The sequence below is a fragment of the Salmo salar genome, chromosome ssa16 (genome assembly GCF_905237065.1).
Source record: "Salmo salar chromosome ssa16, Ssal_v3.1, whole genome shotgun sequence".
Lineage (NCBI taxonomy): Eukaryota > Metazoa > Chordata > Actinopteri > Salmoniformes > Salmonidae > Salmo > Salmo salar.
The window spans coordinates 21,287,253-21,310,045 of NC_059457.1; the positions used below are offsets into that span (position 1 = coordinate 21,287,253).

Below are 22,793 nucleotides of genomic sequence, written 5' to 3' on the forward strand. Positions count from 1 at the left end.
CATACAGTTCTTAATAACATCACAAAATGAAAAACAATATGACATTAGTGACCACTTCCCACATTGTTGTGTTAGAAATATTGTTCCATTATCACTTTTTGGACATTAGAGTTTTGGGTGGGGAAAAGTCTCTCTATGCAAAGTTATTCCTTTGGTTGATACCAAACGGTAGAGAGAGAGATTTCTCCTGCTTAAATCTACGACCGGGTGTGAGCTGTCTGGTTAATGTCAGCCATTACCAAGCTGATCCATTGAGATTCTCCCAGGACAGTCATGACATCAGTCAATGCAGATAATCCAGGTAGCTATTTGATTAACTATTTAGTGGTATTAGGGCTTGGGGGTAGAAGCTGTTCAGGGTCTTGTTGGTTCCAGACTTCGGTAATGCTGGTTCCAGTTCCAGTTCCTCTGCATCGGTAATGCTTTCCATGCGGTAGCAGACAGAACAGTCTGTGACTTCCAAAAATATAAAAAGTATTTGATGAAAAATACATGTGTGGCCTTACTGCTATTAGCCCATACAACCCATTGAATAACTGATTCACTACCTGGAACAACAGATAGTCTCTCAAAAAATCTGAAGGAAGCTTGTTCTGAAGTGTCTGTCCTATATCTGAGAGATATAAGAAAGATCAGGAATTGTTTAGAATTTTTTAAATGTATTTAACTTATTTTTGGCACTAAACAGTCTCCATATATAAAGTACCTGTCAAAAGTTTGGACTCATTTAACGGTTTTTCTTTATTTTTACTATTTTGTACATTGTAGAATAATAGTGAAGAGCAAGGAAAAGCTTGATTTAGAAAGAAACACACCTGTCTATATAAGGTCCCACAGTTGACAGTGAAAATCAGAGCAGAAACTATACCGTGAGGAAGATCTCCGAAATAGAATAGTGAAGGTTATAAAACTATTTCTAGAGTGTTGAATGTTTCCAAGAGCACAGTGGTCTCCATCATTGGGAAATTGAAGTAATATGGAACTACCCAGACTCTGCCTAGAGCTGGCCGTCCAACCAAACTGAAAAACCGAGCAAGAAGGACCTTGGTCAGGGAGGTGACCAAGAACCCAATGATCACTCTGACAGAACTATAGAGTTTGTTGGCTGAGATTGGAGAACCTGACAGAAGGACAACAGTTTCTACAGCACTTCACCAATCTGAGCTTTTGGGAGAGTGGCCAGACGGAACCCACTCCTGAGTAAAAGGCATGTGATAGCACGTCTGGAGTTTGCAAAAAAGCATGTGAAAGACAGAGCATAAGGCAAACATATTCTGTGGTCTGTGAGACAAACATTTTATTCTTTGGCTTGAATGCATAGCGCTATGTCTGGAGAAAACCAGGCACAGCTCATCACCCGTCTAACACCCTCCCTACCATGAAGCATGGTGTTGGCAGGATCTTGCTATGGGGAGGCTTTTCAGTGGCAAGGACTGGGAGACTGGTAAGGATAGAAGGAACAATGAATGGAACCAAATACAGGCAAATCCTTGATGACAACCTGCTTCAGAGTGCAAACGACCAACAGAACAAAGACTCCAAGCATACAGCCAAAGCTACGAAAGAATGGCTTAGAACAACAATGTGAAAGTCCTTGAGTGACCCAGGCAAAGCACGGAATTGAATCAAATTGAAAATCTGTGCAAAGACTGGAAGATTGCTGTTCACCGTCGCTCCCCATCTAACTTAACAGAGCTTGAGAAAATATGGGAGAAAATCCACAAATCCAGATGTGCAAAGCTGATACAGACATACCCAAGACGACTCAAAGATGTAATCGCTGCCAAAGGTGTTTTTACAAAGTATTGACTCAGGGGTGTGAATACTTATTTAAATTAGATATTTCTGTATTTCATTTTTGATAAAATTTAAAATTTTTCTAAAAACATGTTTTCACTTGGTCATTATGGGGTATTGTGTAGATGGGTGAGATTTGTTTTTATTTAATCCATTTTGAATTGAGACTGTAACACAACAAAATGTGAAATAAGTCACAGGGTATGAATACTTTCTGAAGGCAGTGTATGTCCAGTCAGTTCATGGTTTTGTTTCATATAGGCCACCTTGAATTCTCATTGGCCACTGATCTATAATATGAATATGGCCGAAATCCATCTAGTCGTTTGACCTATTAGTGACAATGGAAAAGAGACTAGGATAGGGATGATCTTGAGAAAAAGCCCATGGTAAGAATAAAAGGTAGCTTTATTTCATCGGATGACATAGTGTCACTGTATCATGGCAGTTGTTGAGATTGGGAAGAGAAGGGGAGAGCGAGAGGGGGAGATCGAGTGAGAGAGGTTTACTGGAGAAAAATGAGATTAAATGAAAGCAGAGCAAGGAGGGAACAAAATACCAGATGCACTCAGCAACTGTTGCTGTCAGAGACAGAATTTAAGAAAGGTAGAAGAGGGAGAGAAGGGGAGGGGATAGTCAGCAAAACACAAGCTAATAAAAAATAAAAAATAAACAGTGACAGGAAGGAGAAAAGAGAGAGAGTGTGAGAGAGAAAAAGAGAGAGGCTGCACAAGGTAGGGAAGGAGGGGGGAGGAAGCAAGAGAGGGAGAAGCAGAAGGGTGTGTACACACCGGCACCACCCTCTTCCCCCTTCTGCCTGTGTGTCACTAAGCTCTGAAACCCTCTCTCTCACACAGAATATAAAAAAGTTGGCCAAAGTCTGTCTCAGCTCCAACAGCTACCAGACACCCACAACAACCTCTCTCTCTTTTTATCGCTCTCTCTCCCTCTCTCACACACACACACACACACACACCACCCCTCACTCCTGGCACAGAGAAGACAGGACCACTGGAGAGACCATACACACCTCCTCCTCCAGTCACTCACCCAGCCATCGCCAGACGCTAAGCCCAGGATGTGGACTTTGCTCTTGGGGGTCACCTTTGGATTACTGGCCTCCTCCAGGTCGGAACCGGCTCAAGGTGAGGGCACTGCACCTCTCTCTGCTCAGCGGATGCCTCTTTGTCTGGGGCTTTTTTTCTCTGGTTTCAGCCTGGAAACACTCTCCTTTGTTGGTGGATTTTATGGCGAGACAGTTGATGAGCATGTGTAGTGTATATATTTGTGTGTAAGGAGAGAGAACGATAGGCTGAGGCAGTGCCAAATGGATGTGTAGACACTGGTAAAGCAACGTGGGCTAGGCTACACTAGCTTACGTCTGGCAGTCTGAGACTCATGACAGCACAGACACAAAGGAGACAGTCGCTCGTGCTCTCTCACACACGCACACTCAGACACACACTTATCGGAGAGTGTGTTAGGGAAGAAAACGATGAGCCCATTCCGGGCAGCTGCTCTTTTCTCATGCTTTCAGGCAGTTATCTTGGTATTGTATTGCCACTGTAGCCTTCAGAAAGCATCTATCTGCTCTTCAATCAATGTGAGGGTACGAAAGAGCTCTACTCATTGTCTGACCACAGCTTAGGGATATGTCGATGTGCTTTAATGCAAATTTTCTAACACAAAGGAAGAAATTCATCAATTCCTCTGCCTCTCTTTCTCTTTAATTTCCTTTGGCTAGCTCCCTCATGCTTTCAGTGGATCTTGATTGGATGTATGTCAAAGGGGCATCTTTTTGAGGAGGGGAAGTTGGTGCTGAATCAAACAGGTCTGGCTTAGTCTCGCTCTCTTTGACTTGGCTGTGTGGGGGGAGGGGAGGGGTATCTGTGCCTCCTCTCTGGCTCTGTGCCAAATCACAGCCAACATACAGCTATAAATATGAACGGTTTAAAGGCAAACAAGAGAGGAGGTATAAGGTAGTTTGTGTGTGTGTGTTTAAAGGTTTAGAAACAGAGGGTTGTGTGCTCACATTTCCCCCATGTGTTCCTACTGTATATTTGTTTGCCCAATGGTTTAAGCTTAGGGCATGCAGGGTTGTAAGAAGCTGATAGCTGTGTGTGCGTGTGTCTATGTGCGTGTGTGTTTAAGGTAATTGGGTGTCTGGCGAATGCAGTCCTGGGGTGGTTACAGCTCGTCCTAACCTGGCCTTGTCTTTGAACCCTAAATGTGCTGCAGTCTTTCCTCCTAAAGTACATCATTAACAGCAGGACTCATGGACATGTGTTTCGTCCAGACATCCATGTAAACCAAGATCCTATTAATGGAAGCTTTTTACAATGGCTTTCGCATTACTGTGGATCCAGTCGACATGTGGTTCTGTAAATGTCCAAGGCAATAGGAGGTACCTTGAAATTTGACCTTCAGACAATGTTTTGCTCAACTACCCATTCTGGTTAATGACGCCTCCTATTGGATCCACTTTTTAAAAAGCATTTTCTGCTTTAGACACACTCACTCGCAAACACACACAAAGCAACATCCATGCAACATCCATAGAAATATTATGATGGCTGTTCCCATCGCTAGGTTGTTTGCTCAGGGTGACTTGGCTAATGGCCAGCTTTACTCCGCTCCTCAGAGCATGTTAGACAAGGCCTGATTGATCAGATCCTGGCTAAAGGTATGCACAGGGCCAGATCAGGCTGTGTCCGTCCAGGCTGGACACACATGCACCATCGAGGCCAGCCGACCCCCAGTCTGTGTGCATGTATTTGCTCCCCTGGCGTAACTACCCCTCCCGTACCTGTGGGTGTCACATTTCAAGTTGAGGGTCGGTGAGAGGCCCCTGTGGACCAGGACTAGGGCCTCACAAAGAGGGCTTGTGCCCATGCAAGCTGGGAGGACTGTCACCTGCCATCTGATCTGCATGGACACGTGCTTGACCCTTGTACTACACTCCTCTAGCTTTCTCTACCAACCAACCACCCGTAGGTGTCACAGCCTGGCCATCACTAAATTGAACAATTTCTTCTCTTCCTTTTTCATTGAGTTTCAGCCTCATCCCCCTCTCCAGTGCTTTTGGTGGCCCCTTCTCTGTCAGAAGCTGATCTGCATTTGAACTGTATTTCAGCCCTACTGTATCTCCCAGAACGTTGTTAAACCTATTAATTACACTGTAAAGCCTCTCTGTGAGTCTCAGGCTCGCCGGTAGCAAGGCTGTACCGCCGGCCCTACCTTCTCTTCCCTGATCATATACACTGAAGTCTTTGTAGCCCAGGCAAAGCTGCTCCAAAGGCCTCTCCTGTAATGTATACAGATCCTTAATGCATGAGGCAAGCCCAGCCGTCTCTAACCCCACCCCCCCAAATCTCCAACCAGACTACATTTTGTAATTGGGACCAATACAGCGGCTGTAGCTAAGGGTATTTTTCTATGGCATTTCTGTGAGCTTTTACTGCAAGTCGATAATCATGTAATAACTCCAATGTTTTCTCAATTTGGATGTAAGAGGTGGGAGCTGAAAGTCTTTGAAAGACATAATGGTGAAAATGAACGGGTCACTGAGATTTGAGAAGCAGAACCTCTTCATGCCAAGCCCTCAAAAAAGTAAGCGAAGAAGAAAGGCGGAATAAGGGAGAGTCAGAGAAGGGGGGAGAAAAAGAGAGTCCTTCAGGTGACTTTGCTTTGGTGAGTTTTGTGTGAGGGGATCTCATGTTTCAGCTGTACCACTGGTCTATTGGCTCTGTGGATCCTGTGACCAGCAGAGCGAGGGCTAGCCACAACATACATGCTGACAGCACCGGCTTCTACTGAGAGAGAGAGATTAACAGAAAGAACATGGTACACAAGATCAATGTTACACTGATGTTGCCAGAGTTTGTGAGAAATGTACACTCTTAGAAAAAAGGGTTCCAACAGGATTCTTTGCGGAAGGAACCATTTTCATTTGAAGAACCCTTTTTGGAAGATGAGGGTTCTTTGTAAGGCAAGGGGTTCTACCTAGAACCTTTTTCATCCTAAGAACCATTTTCTTTTGGAAGAAAGGGTTCTTTGGAAGGCAAGAAGGGTTTTGCATAGAACCCTTCTGAATCTGAATAAGCTTTTTTATTAAAAAAATATTTATTTATTTTAAATAGTGCCTGAGCATTAGTCAGTGTTTAAACTTTACCATCAGGAGATTGAATAATCTGATCCATTTAAAAAGATTGGTTTAAACTGTACCTATGGGAATATTTTAGCATTTATTTGGTATGTCCTTATTAATTGTATATATAAACACAGTACTGACATAGTTGATATATATGAGAGAGAGCGAGAGAGAGAGAGCGAGAGAGAGAGCGAGAGAGAGAGAGGCAGAGAAATTCAGACAGGTGGGAAAGAGCTGTTTGGCTTTCAAGTCTGATAAGACAGCTAGGAGAGCACAAACTGCAAATTGACTAATGTGTGTGGTAGTGGTGGCCAGTGTACAGTGTTTACTAGAGTGTGTGGTGTAATATGCTGTGTATAGCTATAGGAGTGAGAGGAGCCTTTCTCTTCCAGTCAGAGCACCTGGAGGTTCTGGCATGCGCTAAAAGCTCCCTTTTCTCCTAGCTAGCAGCCTCTGTATATCCAGACCCTCTGTGGTCTCTGGCCCTTTCAACTCCATTAACTGACAATAGCAGCTTTTCTAGAATCCCTGCCTTGGAATAGCAGGATCTTGGAGTGACAAAGCAGCACATGGCCACTCTCCCTGCATGCTAATGGTAACACCTCTGAATCATGGGTACCCTCTCTTTTCAGTCGTCCAAATGCTGTGTTCACTTTGATCCACTCTGGGCAGGTCTGTGGTGCCAGGGGTTGTTTTTCTCAAGGATAGAGACATTGTGGTGTGTGTGTATGTTTGTGTGGTTGGGGAGGGGTTTGTGGTTGTGAGTGTGTGTGCACGTGTGCGTGGTGTGTGTGCATGTGTCTCTGTGCCCAACCGTCACTAACAGTAAAGTAACTTCCTGTTCAACTTCCTGCCTCTGCTAGAACTCTAGTGTACACCAAAGGGCTGGGCCAGGCAGTTAAACTGATGCACTAAACATTTGTTTACTTTCTAAATGTGATACGTCATCAGTTAACATACCAGGTTGATAAGGGAACTGCTGTGAGTGCATTGACTCTCCACAACTCTGTGCTGTGTGTGGCAAAGCAAACTGCAGTCAGACAGGTAGAAGATCTAAGCCAACTATTATAAACTCACCCATCCACCCCGACCAACCACCCTACTTTAGTTTATGCCTTATGTAACCATCTGTCTCATGTAACCATACTAAATGTAAGATATCATAATATACTGAACAAAAATATAAACGAAACATGTAAATGTTGGTCCCATGTTTGACAACCTGAAATAAAAGATCCCAGACATTTTCCATAGGCACAAAAAGCTTATTTCGCTCAAATTCTGTGCACAATTTTGTTTACATCCCTGTTAGTGAGCATTTTTCCTTTGCCAAGATAATCCATCCAATTGACAGGTGTGGCATATCAAGAAGCTGATTAAACAGCATGATCATTACACAGGTGCACCTTGTTCTGGGGACAATAAAAAGGCCACTCTAAAATGTGCAGTTTTGTCACAACACAATGCCACAGATGTGTTTTAAAGGAAGCATGCAAGTTAAAGGAAGCTTACAATTGGCATCCTGACTGCAGGAATGTCCCCAAGAGCTGTTGCCAGATAATTGAATTCCCTACCATAAGCCGCCTCCAACGTCGTTTTGGAGAATTTGACAGTACTTCCAACCGGCCTCACAACCTCAGACCATGTGTAACCATGCCAGCCAAGGACCTCTACATCCGGCTTCTTCACCTGCGGAATTGTCTGAGACCATCCACCCCGACAGCTGATAAAACTATGGGTTTGCACAAGCTGCCAGAAACAGTCTTAGGGATTCTCAACTGCATACTTGTCGCCCTCGCCTTGACCTGACTGCAGTTTGACGATGTAACTGACTTCATTGGGCAAATGGTCACCTTCGATGGCCCCTGGAGATGTGTGCTCTTCACGGATGAATCCCGGTTTCAACTGTACCAGGTAGATGGCAGACAGCATGTATGGTGTCGTGTGGGCAAGCGGTTAGCTGATCTCAACGTTGTGAACAGAGTGCCCCATGGTGGCGGTGGTGTTATGGTATGGGCAGGTATAAGCTACGGACAGCGAACCAATAGCATTTTTTTCGATGGCAATTTGAATGCACAGAGATAGTATGATGAGATCCTGAGGCCCATTGTCGTGCCATTCATCCGCCATCACCTCATGTTTCAGCATAATAATACACGGCCCCATGTCGCAAGGATCTGTACACAATTCCTGGAAGCTGAAAACATCCCAGTTCTTCCATGGCCTACTCACCAGACACCTCACCCACTGAGCATGTTTGGGATGCTCTGGATCAACGTGTATGACAGTGTGTTTCAGTTCCCGCCAATATCCAGCAACTTCGCACAGCCATTGAAAAGGAGTGTGACAACATTCCACAGGCCACAATCAACAGCCTGATCAACTCTATGCGAAGGAGATCTGTTGCGCTGCATGAGGCAGCACTGCATGAGGCAGCACTGCATGATCCACACCCCTTTTTTTTTTTACATATCTTTGACCAACAGATGCATATCTGTATTCCCAGTCATGTGAAATCCATAGATTAGGGCCAAATGTATTTATTTCAATTGATTGATTTCCTGTAACTCATTAAAACATTTTGAAAATGTTGCATTTATATTTCTGTTTAGTGTAATTTGAGTGTAGCGCATTTACGTTTACTATGTTGCGTGTAGTCTACGAGACCAGGCTGAACTGTCAGATACACAAGTCAAATCATTGAGACATCAAAACAGACAGCTGTAAAATAATTCAGACAGCTAGGTTTCCATCCAATTGATGATAGATTCAGGCAAATCTTTTTTTTATCCACAAAAACTATATGCAAATCTTGCCAGCATGTTTCCATAAAAATAACTTTTACTGCTAAATTCCCATTTACCGAATAAAACAGACAAGTTAAGTTGGTTTCCATCACATTTTTACCTCTTCTGATCATTTTGTCACAAATATTTGGCGTTATATATTTCGAAATTTCCCACTCCGTTCTTGGCACGGGTGCTCTAGCCAACAGCTCGCAGATACAGTTTTTGTAGGCTAACTACATGATGAGATTATTATGGACAAAGGAACAATATTATTTTCATTTGTGAAAAGGCAGCTAAGCTGTAACGGGTACGCTAGGAGTCGAGAAGCAAGTACAGGGAGTGAATTTAATAAATGAAACAAGGAACAAAACAAGAAACACAAGTAGCGGACAGACATAACACAGGAACAGAATCAACAACGCCTGGGAAAAGAACCAAAGAGTGACAGATATAAGGGAGGTAATCAGGAAGGTGATGGAGTCCAGGTGAGTCTCAAGAGGCACAGGTGCGCGTAACGATGGTGGCAGGTGTGCGTAATAATGAGTAAACTGGCGACAATTAGCAACAGAGAGGGGGAGCAGGAGTAGACGTGACATAAGCATCAAGCTCATCACCATGCATTTTCACCAATACTTTCTCCTAATAAACTGCATGCTTTCCGAAGTTATAGTGGGAGGACCACAAAACAAATAAACGCATTAATAATAAGTTTACTTAAATAAGTTTACTTCGATATGATCGCTATTATATCAACATTTGTTTATAAATGTGTTTCCACCACCATTTCGCGCATAATTAATTGTACAAACACAAAAAGATCCCACCTTATCTAGCGTATTTTGTAAAGTTTACCAGAAATGTACGGTTTCCATCAGGCCTGTAGTAAAAAAATAAAACAAATATTCTACATGTACTTTAGTTGCATTAAAAGGTTGGACGGGAACCTGCTTACTGAGACGATTTTGCTCTGGTACAGTAATTTAACATCATGAATTCAGCTGATGTCTTATTTTTCTGTGTTTATCTTGAGTTCATGGACAAATTCTGTGACATTAGTGCTATAGTACGAACTCGGGCCCAGGCGCAGAGAAACACAGCAGGCAGAGGTAATGGTAAATCCAGAATATTTACTTAAGGTCTTCATAGCAAAACAACAAAGCAAGGGCACATGAGAACACTGAACAAAACATGAGACATCAGCAACTGGCCCTGTCCACAGAGGATCCTAAATAGTCATCCAGCAGGTGATCCCAATAAGCCCAATCAGGGTCACCTGGATACTAGAAGTAACCCAGTGGCAACCTCAGGTAGTACACTCAAGGGAGAATAACTGACCTGTAACAGGATGTGGAGGTGGGATGAACCCTCATGGACTGGGGAAGATGAAGACGATAGGCCACTGGATTGACCCGCTGTAGAACCTTGAATGGCCCAACGTACCGGGGAGACAACTTCCTAAATTCCACGCGTAGAGGCAGATCCCTACCAAAACCTCCAGACCATCTGGCCTGGATGCAGGAAGGGACTCGGGCGGCGAGGACGGTTGGCCTGTCGTTGAACCCAAGCTGAGGACCTCAGGAGCGCTGACCGAGTCCTCTTCCAGGTCCGTCGGCAATGAGAGATGAGGAATTGAGCAGAAGGAACTGTCACTCCAATCTCCTGATCTGGAAACGGGGGGGGGGTGTAACCGTACAACACTTGAAATGTGAAAGGCCAGTGGAGGAACACTGGAGAGTTGTGTGCATACTCCACCCAGGGAAGGTGCTGACTGCAAGTAACAGGGTTGGCAGACAGACAGCACTGTAAGACAGTCTCCAGAGCCTGGTTCACCTGCTCAGTTTGACCGTTGGACTGAGGGTGATAACCTGAGGACAGACTGGCTGATGACCCCAGAAGAATACAGAATGCCCTCCGAAATCTGGAGGCAAACTGGGGGCCACGGTCGGAGACTATGTCCAGAGGAAGTCTGTGAAGGCGGAAAACATGCTGAATGACTAGCTGAGCAGTCTCACGGGCAGATGGAAGCTTAGGCAGCGGAATGAAATGTGCGTCTTGGAAAAGTGGTCCACAATGACCAGGATGACCGTGTGTCCCTCAGGATGGAAGGCCTGTGATGAAATCCATAGAGAGATGGGACCAGGGTCGAGAAGGTGTTGGCAGCGGATGAAGAAGCCCCAGAGGCAGCTGATGAGGAGTCTTGTTCTGGGCCCATGTTGGACAGGCAGCCACAGAGTTCTGAGCGTCCACCTCCGCCGAGGGCCACCAAAACCTCCTCCTCAAAAACTCTATGGATGAGTGAGAGGTGAGAGGTGAGACGCGATGAGTGAGCCCACTGAAGTACCTTGGACTGTGCCCCAAGAGGAACAAAAAGTCTGTTAGGTGGACAGCTGTCTAAATGCCTCCCTACCTTGCGCTTCCCTCACTAGTCTCTATACCCCAGGATACCCGCGCAAGGATGAGTGACCTGGGGATGATGGATTCAAGCGGCCGATCCTCATTGAAGCTAGGGAACTGGCGAGAAAGGGCATCTGGCTGCACGTTCTTAGAGCCTGGATGGTAATATAACGTGAATCTGAACCAAGTGAAGAAGAGAGCCCAATGAGCCTGTCGGGGGTTGAGGCGTTTAGCCTCCTGGATGTAGTCCAGGTTCTTGTGGTCAGTCCAAACCGTAAAGGGATGTTCCGAGCCCTCCAACCAGTGACACCACTCCTACAAAGCCAGTGAAGTGCCTCTATATTCCAACCGCTCTCAGAGGCGAGCGTCCGAAAGTCAATGGCGTAATCAGCTACTCTCCGGCTGTCCTGCAGAAGCACAATGAGTCTTTGAGCAGCGTTCCTGCCACTTATGGGGTGATCAAAAACCATCCTCATCTCCTTGGTGCAACTCGAAGACCAGCGAATTTTGGACCAGGAACCCACGACACCTCAGGATGCCCCTCATAGCTGGAGGCTCCCGAGGGGAGGAAGATGATGAGCTGGTAGGAAGTGGAGAGTTAGACACCGCCACAGGTGTAGCAGTTGCTCCCATCTGTCCCGTCTGCAGAGTAAACACAAGAGTTCCTAAATCCTCCAACGATGTCTTCAGCCGTGCCTCATGGCGACCAATCGCTGTTCCATGGTGAGTGAGAGCCGACCATAAGTGGTGGAGCTCGGAGTGTCCCTCGGATGATGGAGAAATCTCCGCTGTGTCCATTTTGAGGCTCAGGTCTACTGTGACATTAGAGAGAAACACAGCAGGTAAGGGTAAATCCAGAATATTTACTTAAGGTCTTCATAGCAAACCAACAACGCAAGGACACACGAGAACACTGACCACAATATGAGACCTGAGCAACTGGCCCTGTTCACAGAGGAACCTAAATAGTCATTCAGCAGGTGATCCCAATAAGCCCAATCAGGGAAACCTGAATACTAGAAGTAACCCAAGGGTGCTCTCCAGTGACAACCTCAGGTAGTACACTCAAGGGAGAAAACCTGACCAGGCCTTTTTCCGTACCTAGGCTACGTGTTGTGAATTACGCAATGTACATTTCAAAACCAACTATCAAAGTGGCCAAGGCTGCAGTCCAAACATGTTATTTCTACACTCTCAGCCCTCGCGCTAGCCACTTTCCCCAGGGAATCCCTGTCGAAACCGGATGCAGTTTGATTGTCATCTTAAGTGGAGGTCTAATTCACAAACGTTGCCCCCTCGGCCCTCGATTTAGCTCGAGGGAACGAGTGATGAACTTTGATCACTTCTGGGGTAGATACAGTATGAGACACAATTCAATGCAAACTGTAGTCACTTGTCAAGCTCCGGTCACTGCGAAGTGTCAAATTTTATCAACAGGGCTGCATTTTTGGCATGTCATCAAAATTATGATGATAGCCTGCTAAAAACAATATATATACAATACCGTTCAAAAGTTTGGGGTCACTTAGACATTTCAGGTTTTTGATAGAAAACACATCTTTTGTCCATTAAAATAACATCAAATTGATCAGAAATATAGCGTAGACATTGTTAATGTTGTAAATGATTATTGTAGCTGGAAACTGCAAATTTTTTATGGAATATCAGCATAGTTATCAGCAACCATCATTCCTGTGTTCCAATGGCACGTTGTGTTAGCTAATCCAAGTTTATCATTTTAAAAGGCTAATTGATGATTAGAAAACCCTTTTGCAATTATGCTAGCAGTGATGATCTTCTTGCACTTCCTGCGACAACTGGTGTTGTAAGTGTCTTGGAGGGCAGGCAGTGTGCACCCAATGGTGTGTTCGGCTGAGCGTACCACCACTCTGGAGACACAACACAATTCTCGCTCGCACCACATCTTTTGCAACTGATGTTTGTGCCTGTCGCCATGGTAATCCTATATCAACAAGTACCATGGAGATAGAATATCTGGGGTGAGATATCCTGTGTGTGTGTGTGTCACATGATGTTCATGCTTTTGCTGTCTGTAGACAAAAAGGCCTGACACTCTAAGAATATTGATGTTACAGTATGTGGAGGGAGAACAAACTTTAAACTGAATAACTCAATGTCCATTGATGATCAAAGCTGTGTATAGCCAAACCCATGAGAAGAATGATAGATGGAGGGAGAGAGATAGGTTCAGACAGAGATAGATGAAGACAGGCATTGAAACGAGCGGCTCAGCCCTACGGACCTCACTCTTGACGTCCCTCTTGTCCCTATACACTTATCCTCTTGGACTGTTATTCTGCCAGTGCCCAACACCCTGGAGACAAAAGAAAAAACACAATGCTCGCTTGAACCACGTCTTTCGCAACTGATGTTTGTCTCTGTCGCCATGGTAATCATGTATCAGCAAGCACCATAGGATAGGATATCTGGATTTCCAATGTGAGTGTATGTGCGTGCTCATGATGTTCATGCTTTTGCAGTCTGTAGATAAAAAGGCCTGACAAGAATGTTGATGTAATATTTCTATCAATTTTATTCTGACTATCTTTACAAACTTCCTCAGAAGTTGAATATATATACTATTCCCAGAGCTCTGAAGACACTTTTCTGGAGGTAAAATCACAACCGCACTGTGAACTAACTCCTGCAATTAACTTTTTTCTACTAGCACTGACTTTGCTGATTGAAGAAAATGTATAAGAGCGTGTGCTAAATGACTAAAATGTAAATGTAAAAAAAGCCTCCATACACACTACCTGTCACGTCCTGACCATAGAGAGCTCTTATTTTCTATGGTAGAGTAGGTCAGGGCGTGACTGGGGCGGTATATTCTAGTTTTATTTTTCTATGTTGTTTGGTTCTAGTTTCTGTTTTTCTATGTTGGGGTTTTTGGATGATCCCCAATTAGCGGCAGCTGGTCATTGTTGTCTCTAATTGGGGATCAGTAGTGTGAGTGTATGGGAGATTATTTAGAGTTAGTGCATGTAGCACCTCTTCGTCACAGTTTGTTGTTTTGTTTATGGTTTATTGTATGTCTTGCATAGTTTCACATTATAATAAAATATGTGGAACGATATTCACGCTGCGCCTTGGTCCGTTCCTACACACATACGTGACACTACCCTTCAAAAGTTTGGGGTCACTTAGAAAATGTCCTTGTTTTTGATTTTTTTTTTTTTGTCCATTAAAATAACATCAAATTGATCAGAAATACAGTGTAGACATTGTTAATGTTGTAAATGACTATTTTTTATGAAATATCTACATAGGTATACAGAGGCCCATTATCAGCAACCATCACTCCTGTGTTCCAATGGCACGTTGTGTTAGCTAATCCAAGATGATCATTTTAAAAGGCTAATTGATCATTAGAAAACCCTTTTGCAATTATGTAAGCACAGCTGAAAACTGTTGTCCTGATTAAAGAAGCAATTAAACTGGCCTTCATTAGACTAGTTGAGTATCTGGAGCATCAGCATTTGTGGGTTCGATTACAGGCTCAAAATGGCCAGAAATAAATAACTTTCTTCTGAAACTCATCAGTCTATTCTTGTTCTGAGAAATGAAGGCTATTCCATGCGAGAAATTGCCAAGAAACTGAAGATCTCGCACAACGCTGTGTACTACTCCCTTCACAGAACAGGGCAAACTGGCTCTAACCAGAATAGAAAGAGGAGTGGGAGGCCCCGGTGCACAACTGAGCAAGAGGACAACTACATTAGAGTGTCTAGTTTGAGAAACAGACGCTTCACAGGTCCTCAACTGGCGGCTTCATTAAATAGTACCTGCAAAACACCAGCCTCAACGTCAGCAGTGAGGAGGCGACTCCGAGATGCTGGCCTTCTAGGCAGAGTTCCTCTGTCTAGTGTCTGTGTTCTTTTGACCATCTTCATCTTTTCTTTTAATTGGCCAGTCTGAGATATGGCTTTTTCTTTGCAACTCTGCCCCCCAGAACTGATTGAATTGCTATCTGGGAGACGGCAGGCAAGCTCAGGGTCAGGACAGGCAAAACAGGTTGTAACCAGAAATAGGAACAAACACAGAGAAAGACGCTGGCCCCACTTGATGGACAAGACCATTTGGCATCAGACAAAGAAAAAATGCAGGTATAAATACACAGGGGATAATGGGTAAAAAATGGGAGACACCTGGTAGGGGGTGGAGACAAGCACAAGACAGATGAAACAGATCAGGGGGTGACAGTTATACTGCATCTAAAATCAATATGGTGACATCAAAATTATTTTAAAAGTTTTTCATTCAAATTATTTGACCCCTTTTGAATGGCATTGTAATTCCAAGCCACTGTAATGCACTTTTGATGAAATATTCATAGGCACTCATTGATGATGCATTGCTTAGAATGCTCAGAACAACACAAACGTTCAAAACAATATTGTGATGAAACATGCAATCCATGAATAGGGGTACACAGGTAATGTTAGTCCTGGATAAATACTAGTATGCCAGAGCTGCAGTGAGGTCCCAACTGATCCCATCTTTGTCAGTTACTGTTGAGTTATAGACTAGAAGACCTAGCTACTGGGTTCATAAGTATTTCCCAAGACTATTCAACAAAGTGTTACGAAGTATTCAGTTCCATTACTTTACAAGTAGAAATGTAACCTGTTTTATATAAAAAGCAACATCATTATATAAGATTTCTTATGATGGATGGTTGAAATAACATTATTACAGGGGGAACATCTAAAGTCCCCTGTTTAGGGTACCTGTGTGGTTCTGTAAAATCTTTGCTTATATATCGATCTGTGGACACTGTAGATCGAAATGGCTTGCGTTGAGAGGTAACCCTGATCACGGACAAATTAGTATATATCTTCCACCTATGTGAAGTAGGATGTGAAATCTGACACCACTTGAAACTGGGATGTCCCTCCTACTATATAATTTGCTCTTCCATCAAGTCCTGGCGGAACCCTACGTCACAGCCAGTGACAAAGTACATACCTAGAATCCTTACATTGTAGCGCAGCAGGAGAGAGTGATTTCTAGCACATTCGGAGATTGATTTATAGAAAGATTAATATAAGATGAAAGGCGAGTTCCTACCAATTTCAGTAAGCCAAGCTCGAGCTCTGTGACTCAGCGGTGGGGGCAGATGTTTTCATCAAGAGAGACCTAATGAAAATGTGCACATTTTCTCTAACACTAAACATACAAATATGTATTTTACAGTTCTAAGGAAGGCGAAATCTTATAGTTAGTCATTTTATAATTTGATTATATTTATAAATCACGCAATTCATTTCAATCCTTATTCATTCAGTTCTGTTGATGGTAACAGTTGTGCGCCATAACGAGCAGCCTGGTGACCTAGAGACCGGAGAGGGAGCACACATGACACATAGGTTAATGTGATTAGCATGAGGTTGTAAGTAAGAAAAACATTTCCCATGACATAGACATAGCTGATGTGGGCAGAAAGCTTAAATTCATGTTAATCTAACTGCACTGTCCAGTTGACAGTAGCTATTACAGTGAAAGGATATCATACTATTGTTTGAGGAGAGTGCACAATTACAAACTTGGAAATGTATTATTAAACCAATTAGGCACATTTGGGCAGTCTTGATACAACATTTTGAACAGAAATGCAATGATTCATTGGATCAGTCTAAAACTTTGCACATACACTGCTGCAGTCTAGTGGCCAAAATCAAAATTGCGCCTGGGCTAGAATAATACATTATGGCCTTTCTCTTGCATTTCAAAGATGATGGTACGTTGTATCATCTTTTACCAGATCTAATGTGTTATATTCTACAACATTAATTTCACATTTCCACAAACTTCAAAGTGTTTCCTTTTAAATGATATCAAGAATATGCATATCCTTGCTTCAGGTCATGAGATACAGGCAGTTAGATTTGGGTGTGTCACTATAGATGAACATTTAAAAAAGGGTCAGATCCTTAATAGTTTTTAAATCCTACTGGGCACAGACGTCATTCAATGTCTTTTCCACGTTGGTTCAACATAATTTAATTGAAATGATGTGGAAACGACATTGATTCAACCAGTGTATTGTGTGTATTGTTGTGAAATGATTAGATATTTCTGCACTGTTGGAGCTAGAAACACAAGCATTTTGCTACACCCGCAATAACATCTGCAAATACGTGTATATGACCAATACAATTTGATTTGATTTTTGTGCCTTGTGGTGTGTTTCTCATGTCGGTTATACATTTATTAACCCAAAATTGTGATTAAAATTCTAACTTTTTTGCAAATACCACTGGGAAATGAATTTGTTTCACCCATCTGTTTTATATGTCACCAGTTGATCTTGTGTCTAGTACGTTGTGTGAAACTGACCACCTGACCTGCCAAGAGCAAAGGGAAAATTGTGATGGAAACTTGATTGTGAATACCAACTTTATTGCAAATGCCAGTGGGAAATGAATTTGTTTGACCCATCTGTTTTATTTGTCACCAGTTGGTCTTGTGCCTAGTTAGGTGTGTGAAACTGACCACCTAACCTGACAAGAGCAATGCCCAGTTATTTTCGGACACCTTGTGTTCTTTCAGTCTTTTGATGAAGTTGAAATATGATAGTTTTCAAATTCATAGTAACAAAATGGCCACCATGCAGTCACAGTGTCTCACAGGCGAATTTCCTCAAAACTAACCTCTCTCCCACCTTCTCCTCCTTCCCTCAGCTACAGTGAAATCGCGTAGCTGCAGCCATGCCGGTGTGTTCCACGTGGGAGGAGAAGCTCGCTACTCATTGACCTTGGACATGGCCAAGAAGCTGTGTGACAGCCTGGGTATCACCATTGCCAGCAGTGAACAGGTCATCGAGGCCCATGCCAAAGGCCTAGAGACCTGCAGGTGAGGTCACACACCTGTCTTCATGACAACAGAGCCTCCGCTTAGGAACCACAGGACGTGCCTTATCAACGAGTAAACAACAGCTGATTCAAAGGAAAGAGATCAGCAAGATGTTTCCCTGAGACTAGTGGTCCTGTTCCAATATTCACACTAGCATACCACTTAGAATCAAGCTACGTATGTATCGGACATGTGTTTCTGGTATGCTAGTATGGCCATTGAAAAATACTTGTGAATCCATTCTGTAAGTGTTTAAAAAAAAATGTGGTAGGCTTATCACTCATTGAATGACGTTCTCTAAATCAAAAACATCTCTGCTGAAAAAAAAGCATAGACCAGCATATGATGGTAACTAGTGCTGGTTTTGCTGGTAATCAGCCTTCGTTGTGATTTTTTTTTACATTTCGGCCATACTTAGCAGCTAAAAGCTGAATTGCAGTACACTGCACATACAAGTATCTCGAAACACTTTAAAAACAAAACAAACATCATTAAAAAAATATGAATGATGTGAGTATGCAGAAGGTCTGGACTACTAAGTTCTCAGTACGTTACTTCACGCCTCCAACAGATGGAGAGACAGTCAATAGCACAAGGTTTGAGCAGAGGGAGGTGCAGGTGGTCAACAGGAGGAGCTGAGCAGTTAGATCAGGTCGTCCAGGTGCAGGCAGGTAGCTCAAAGAGTCTCCCCGTCTGTCTTCTCTGTAGTGGTAGGACACTTGTAGAATGAGATGCAGTTTGTATTTTAGCTCCACATGCAGGATTCAGTCCACTCATAACTTCGGAGAAATACTCTTGAGCAATGAATTCCTCACTGCCAACTTGTCACTGCATTATAGTCCCACTCTTGGATTGAGACCGTAGAAGCATTGCAATGTAGGCCAATGTATTGAAATCAAAACAGCTTGTAGCTGGCATTATTTACTTGCCAACTTTCAAAAGCTGGTTTGCAATTAAATCTTGGGAAGGATGTTTTGTTTGTTTATCCAGACTAAATCTATACTCATTTGGCTATTCAAAAACAAAAAGAAAGTAAAATGATTAATACAAAAACCTTAAATATTTACAAAATATACAGGGGCTCTCTGCCTAGGCTAACAATAGAATGCCATGGCAACTGTACAACTTTTGCTGGTGAAGTTGATATGCTGATGACCAGTACTAGCTGGTCACCAGAAGAAACAGCACCTAAGTGCCTAATTATTTAAGACAAAATATTTGTAACGGCGTTGGTAGTCGGGTTGTTAGGAATGAGGCGCAGGAAGCAACGAGCACAGGGAGTGTTGTTTTTTAATAACACTTTGAAAAAACAAAGTTCCCACCCCCCTCCTGACGCGCGGCTCCCGCAGCGCGCCGACACCGGCCTCGAGGTCGACCCGGAGGGCGAGGCGCAGGGCGATCCGGACGGAGGTGGTGGAAATCCCTCAACATAGATGGGTCCAGGACGTCCTCCGCCGGCACCCAGCACCTCTCCTCCGGGCCATACCCCTCCCAGTCCACAAGGGACTGCAGGCCCCTCGCCCGGCGTCTCGAGTCCAGAATGGCCCGTATGCTGTACGCCGGGGACCCCCCGATGTCCAGAGGGGGCGGAGGGACCTCCGGCACCTCATCTTCGTGAAGGGGACCAGCTACCACTGGCCTGAGGAGAGACACATGAAACGAGGGGTTAATACGGTAATAGGAAGGGAGTTGCAACCGATAACACACCTCGTTTATCCTCTTCAAGACTTTGAAGGGCCCCACACACTGCGGCCCCAGCTTCCGGCAGGGCACGCGGAGGGGCAGGTTCCGGGTCGAGAGCCAGACCCTGTCTCCCGGTGCGAACACGGGCGCCTCACTGCGGTGGCGGTCAGCACTCCTCTTCTGCCGCGCACTGGCCTCCTTTAGTGAGTCCTGGATGGCTTTCCAGGTCTCCTTGGAGTGCTGGACCCAGTCCTCCACCGCAGGAGCTTCGGTCTGGCTCCGGTGCCATGGTGCCAGGCCCGGCTGGTAACCTAACACACACTGAAAGGGTGATATGTTAGTAGAGGAGTGGCGAAGTGAGTTCTGGGCTAATTCAGCCCAGGGAATATACCTCGCCCACTCCCCTGGCCGGTCCTGGCAATACGACCTCAGGAACCTGCCCACCTCCTGGTTCACCCTCTCCGCCTGCCCATTGCTCTCGGGGTGATAACTGGAGGTCAAACTGACCGAGACCCCCAGCCGCTCCATAAACGCTCTCCAGACCCTGGATGTGAACTGGGAACCTCGATCAGAGACAATGTCCTCCGGCACCCCGTAGTGCCGGAAGACGTGGGTAAATAGGGCCTCCGCAGTCTGCAGGGCCGTAGGGAGACCGGGCAATGGGAGGAGACGGCAGCACTTAGAGAACCGATCCACAACCACCAGAATCGCCGTGTTCCCCTGAGAGGGGGGAAGATCTGTCAAGAAGTCGATGGACAGGTGCGACCATGGTCGTTGTGGAACGGGGAGGGGCTGTAACTTCCCTCTCGGTAGAATACAAGGTGCGACAATGCCAAGCCGACACGAACAAGACAGTCGATAACAATAATTAATCCCGCACGACAAGGAGCAGGCCAGCTAAACTAAATAGCCCCTCTAATGGCTAATTGACCACAGGTGTCTAAAATAAAAAAAGGGAAAAGCAAAAGGGAATCGGTGGCAGCTAATAGGCCGGTGACGACGACCGCCGAGCACCACCCGAGCAGGAGGGGTGCGCCACCGTCGGTGGGAATCGTGACAATATTACTTATCATAAGGCCTGCAAGTCACATTATGCTGGCTTACAAAGTGATGTTTCATTCCTATTAGTATCCAGACAGAGTGGGGATATCCAACAATTGAAACTGTTCAGTATGAATGCCAGAGTTAGGAAGATGAATAATTGAGACTAACCAAAACATCTAAACTGGACAACCATTTCAGTAACAGTGCAATCAATCCAACTAACAGATTGGATTTGTTTAGAAACATTTGTCATTTTTATTTGTGTAGCATACAATTGATGAATCAATCAATGTACATGCAAAAACACAGATATTGAATAAAAAACATAAAAAATCTAACTGCAATAGAGGATGCTGGGAAATATGATAATGATGGGTGTGGTTTTACCAGCTAGACCATGTTGGTCAGACAAGCTTGACCAACTAGACCATGCTTGACCAGCATGGACCAGCTTGGTCACCAGCATACCAGCATCACCAGCATACCAGCATCACCAGCATACCAGCATGAGCTGGTCACCAGCATCACCAGCTTGACTAGCTAGTCAGACAGCCTTACCAGCTAGATCATGCTAGTCAGACCAGCACTGACCAGCATAGACCAACGTGGACCTTTCGGTTTCGGGGGGGTTCTGCAGGGAAAACGGTAATGGCCAATAAATTGTATGATTACGGAGCCTTGTATGGTGTTCCTTATCTCAACTTAAACACTGCTAGCAGTATTGATTTAATGTGTCAATACAAATGATTGTTTAACTTAATTGACATTTAATCTCCTATTTAGATCAAGTACAAGGACACACCAAAAATAAAAAAGTATTGTGTTATCTTGCTTCACCTCTACTTTAACTACATACTTTTTTACCTATATTTGACATACGTCTTGAGTTTTGCTGATAATTCTGTGGAGTAAGCTACAAACATTCTAAAGCTAATGGCTAACATACTATAGCAATTGGATCTTAAATGCTATTTGCCATTTGATTCTAGATATGGTTGGATCAGCAACGGAAACACCACCATCCTCAGACAAAAGGCTCATGTCAACTGTGTCAACAACATGACTGGAGTCTTCTTCCATCAAGTCTCTCCGGAACAACCCTTTGATGCCTTCTGTTTCAATGCATCAGGTGAGTTTTTATTTTTTCATAGTTCATATTCACCAGGACCTGGCTTCCCAAAAGTATGTCAATGCTAAGTTAATTGTTAGAACCTTTGTAGGAGCATTGTTAATTCTCAGAGCTGTTTCTCAAAACTATTGTTACTTAAGTTGAACTTGAAAACACTCATTAATTACCAACTGTCTCAGACCACTTATAGAACAGTGCGTTATTAGATGCTTTTTTGCCCTTCGTTTTATTGTCGTATAAAGCTGGTCTTCTTTTTAAACAATCTTTATTAAGAGTTGTCATTATATTGCGAGGAACTGCAGTTTTATCCAAATTTTCTTTCTGTTTTGTCCTCCGTTATGTGAGTGATTTATACACAGAAGATCTCAGCGAAACATAGAATCAAGATGTTTATCTGTGTCTGTGAATGCTGATAACTTCAGAACAAAGTTGACTCGGCCTACAAATACAAAGTTGCCAATGTTCTTTGCAATTGTTACAAACAAATGAAGGATAAAAATATGCTTCAAATTAAAACTGAGATGACTGCAATCAAAAAGTATATATACATTATAGGATACATAGTACATAGGCCTATATACACTGCTCAAAAAAATAAAGGGAACACTTAAACAACACAATGTAACTCCAAGTCAATCACACTTCTGTGAAATCAACCACTTAGGAAGCAACACTGATTGACAATAAATGTCACATGCTGTTGTGCAAATGGAATAGACAACAGGTGGAAATTATAGGCAATTAGCAAGATACCCCCAATAAAGGAGTGGTTCTGCAGGTGGGGACCACAGACCACTTCTCAGTTCCTATGCTTCCTGGCTGATGTTTTGGTCACATTTGAATGCTGGCGGTGCTTTCACTCTAGTGATAGCATGAGACGGAGTCTACAACCCACACAAGTGGCTCAGGTAGTGCAGCTCATCCAGGATGG

The 22,793-nt window shown here is 43.9% G+C and overlaps 1 protein-coding gene across 1 annotated transcript in view; it reads left to right on the forward strand.

Annotated features, from left to right (window-relative positions):
• The first annotated feature begins 2,627 nt into the window (after nt 1–2,627).
• cd44b (CD44 molecule (Indian blood group) b) overlaps nt 2,628–22,793 on the forward strand; it is a 32,955-nt gene continuing 12,789 nt past the window's right edge. The window contains exons 1-3 of the mRNA XM_014148324.2: nt 2,628–2,942; nt 17,835–18,006; nt 21,723–21,862. Of these exons, the coding sequence (XP_014003799.1) occupies nt 2,876–2,942; nt 17,835–18,006; nt 21,723–21,862 (379 nt within the window). The 5' untranslated portion in view covers nt 2,628–2,875. The remainder of the gene's footprint in view (nt 2,943–17,834; nt 18,007–21,722; nt 21,863–22,793) is intronic.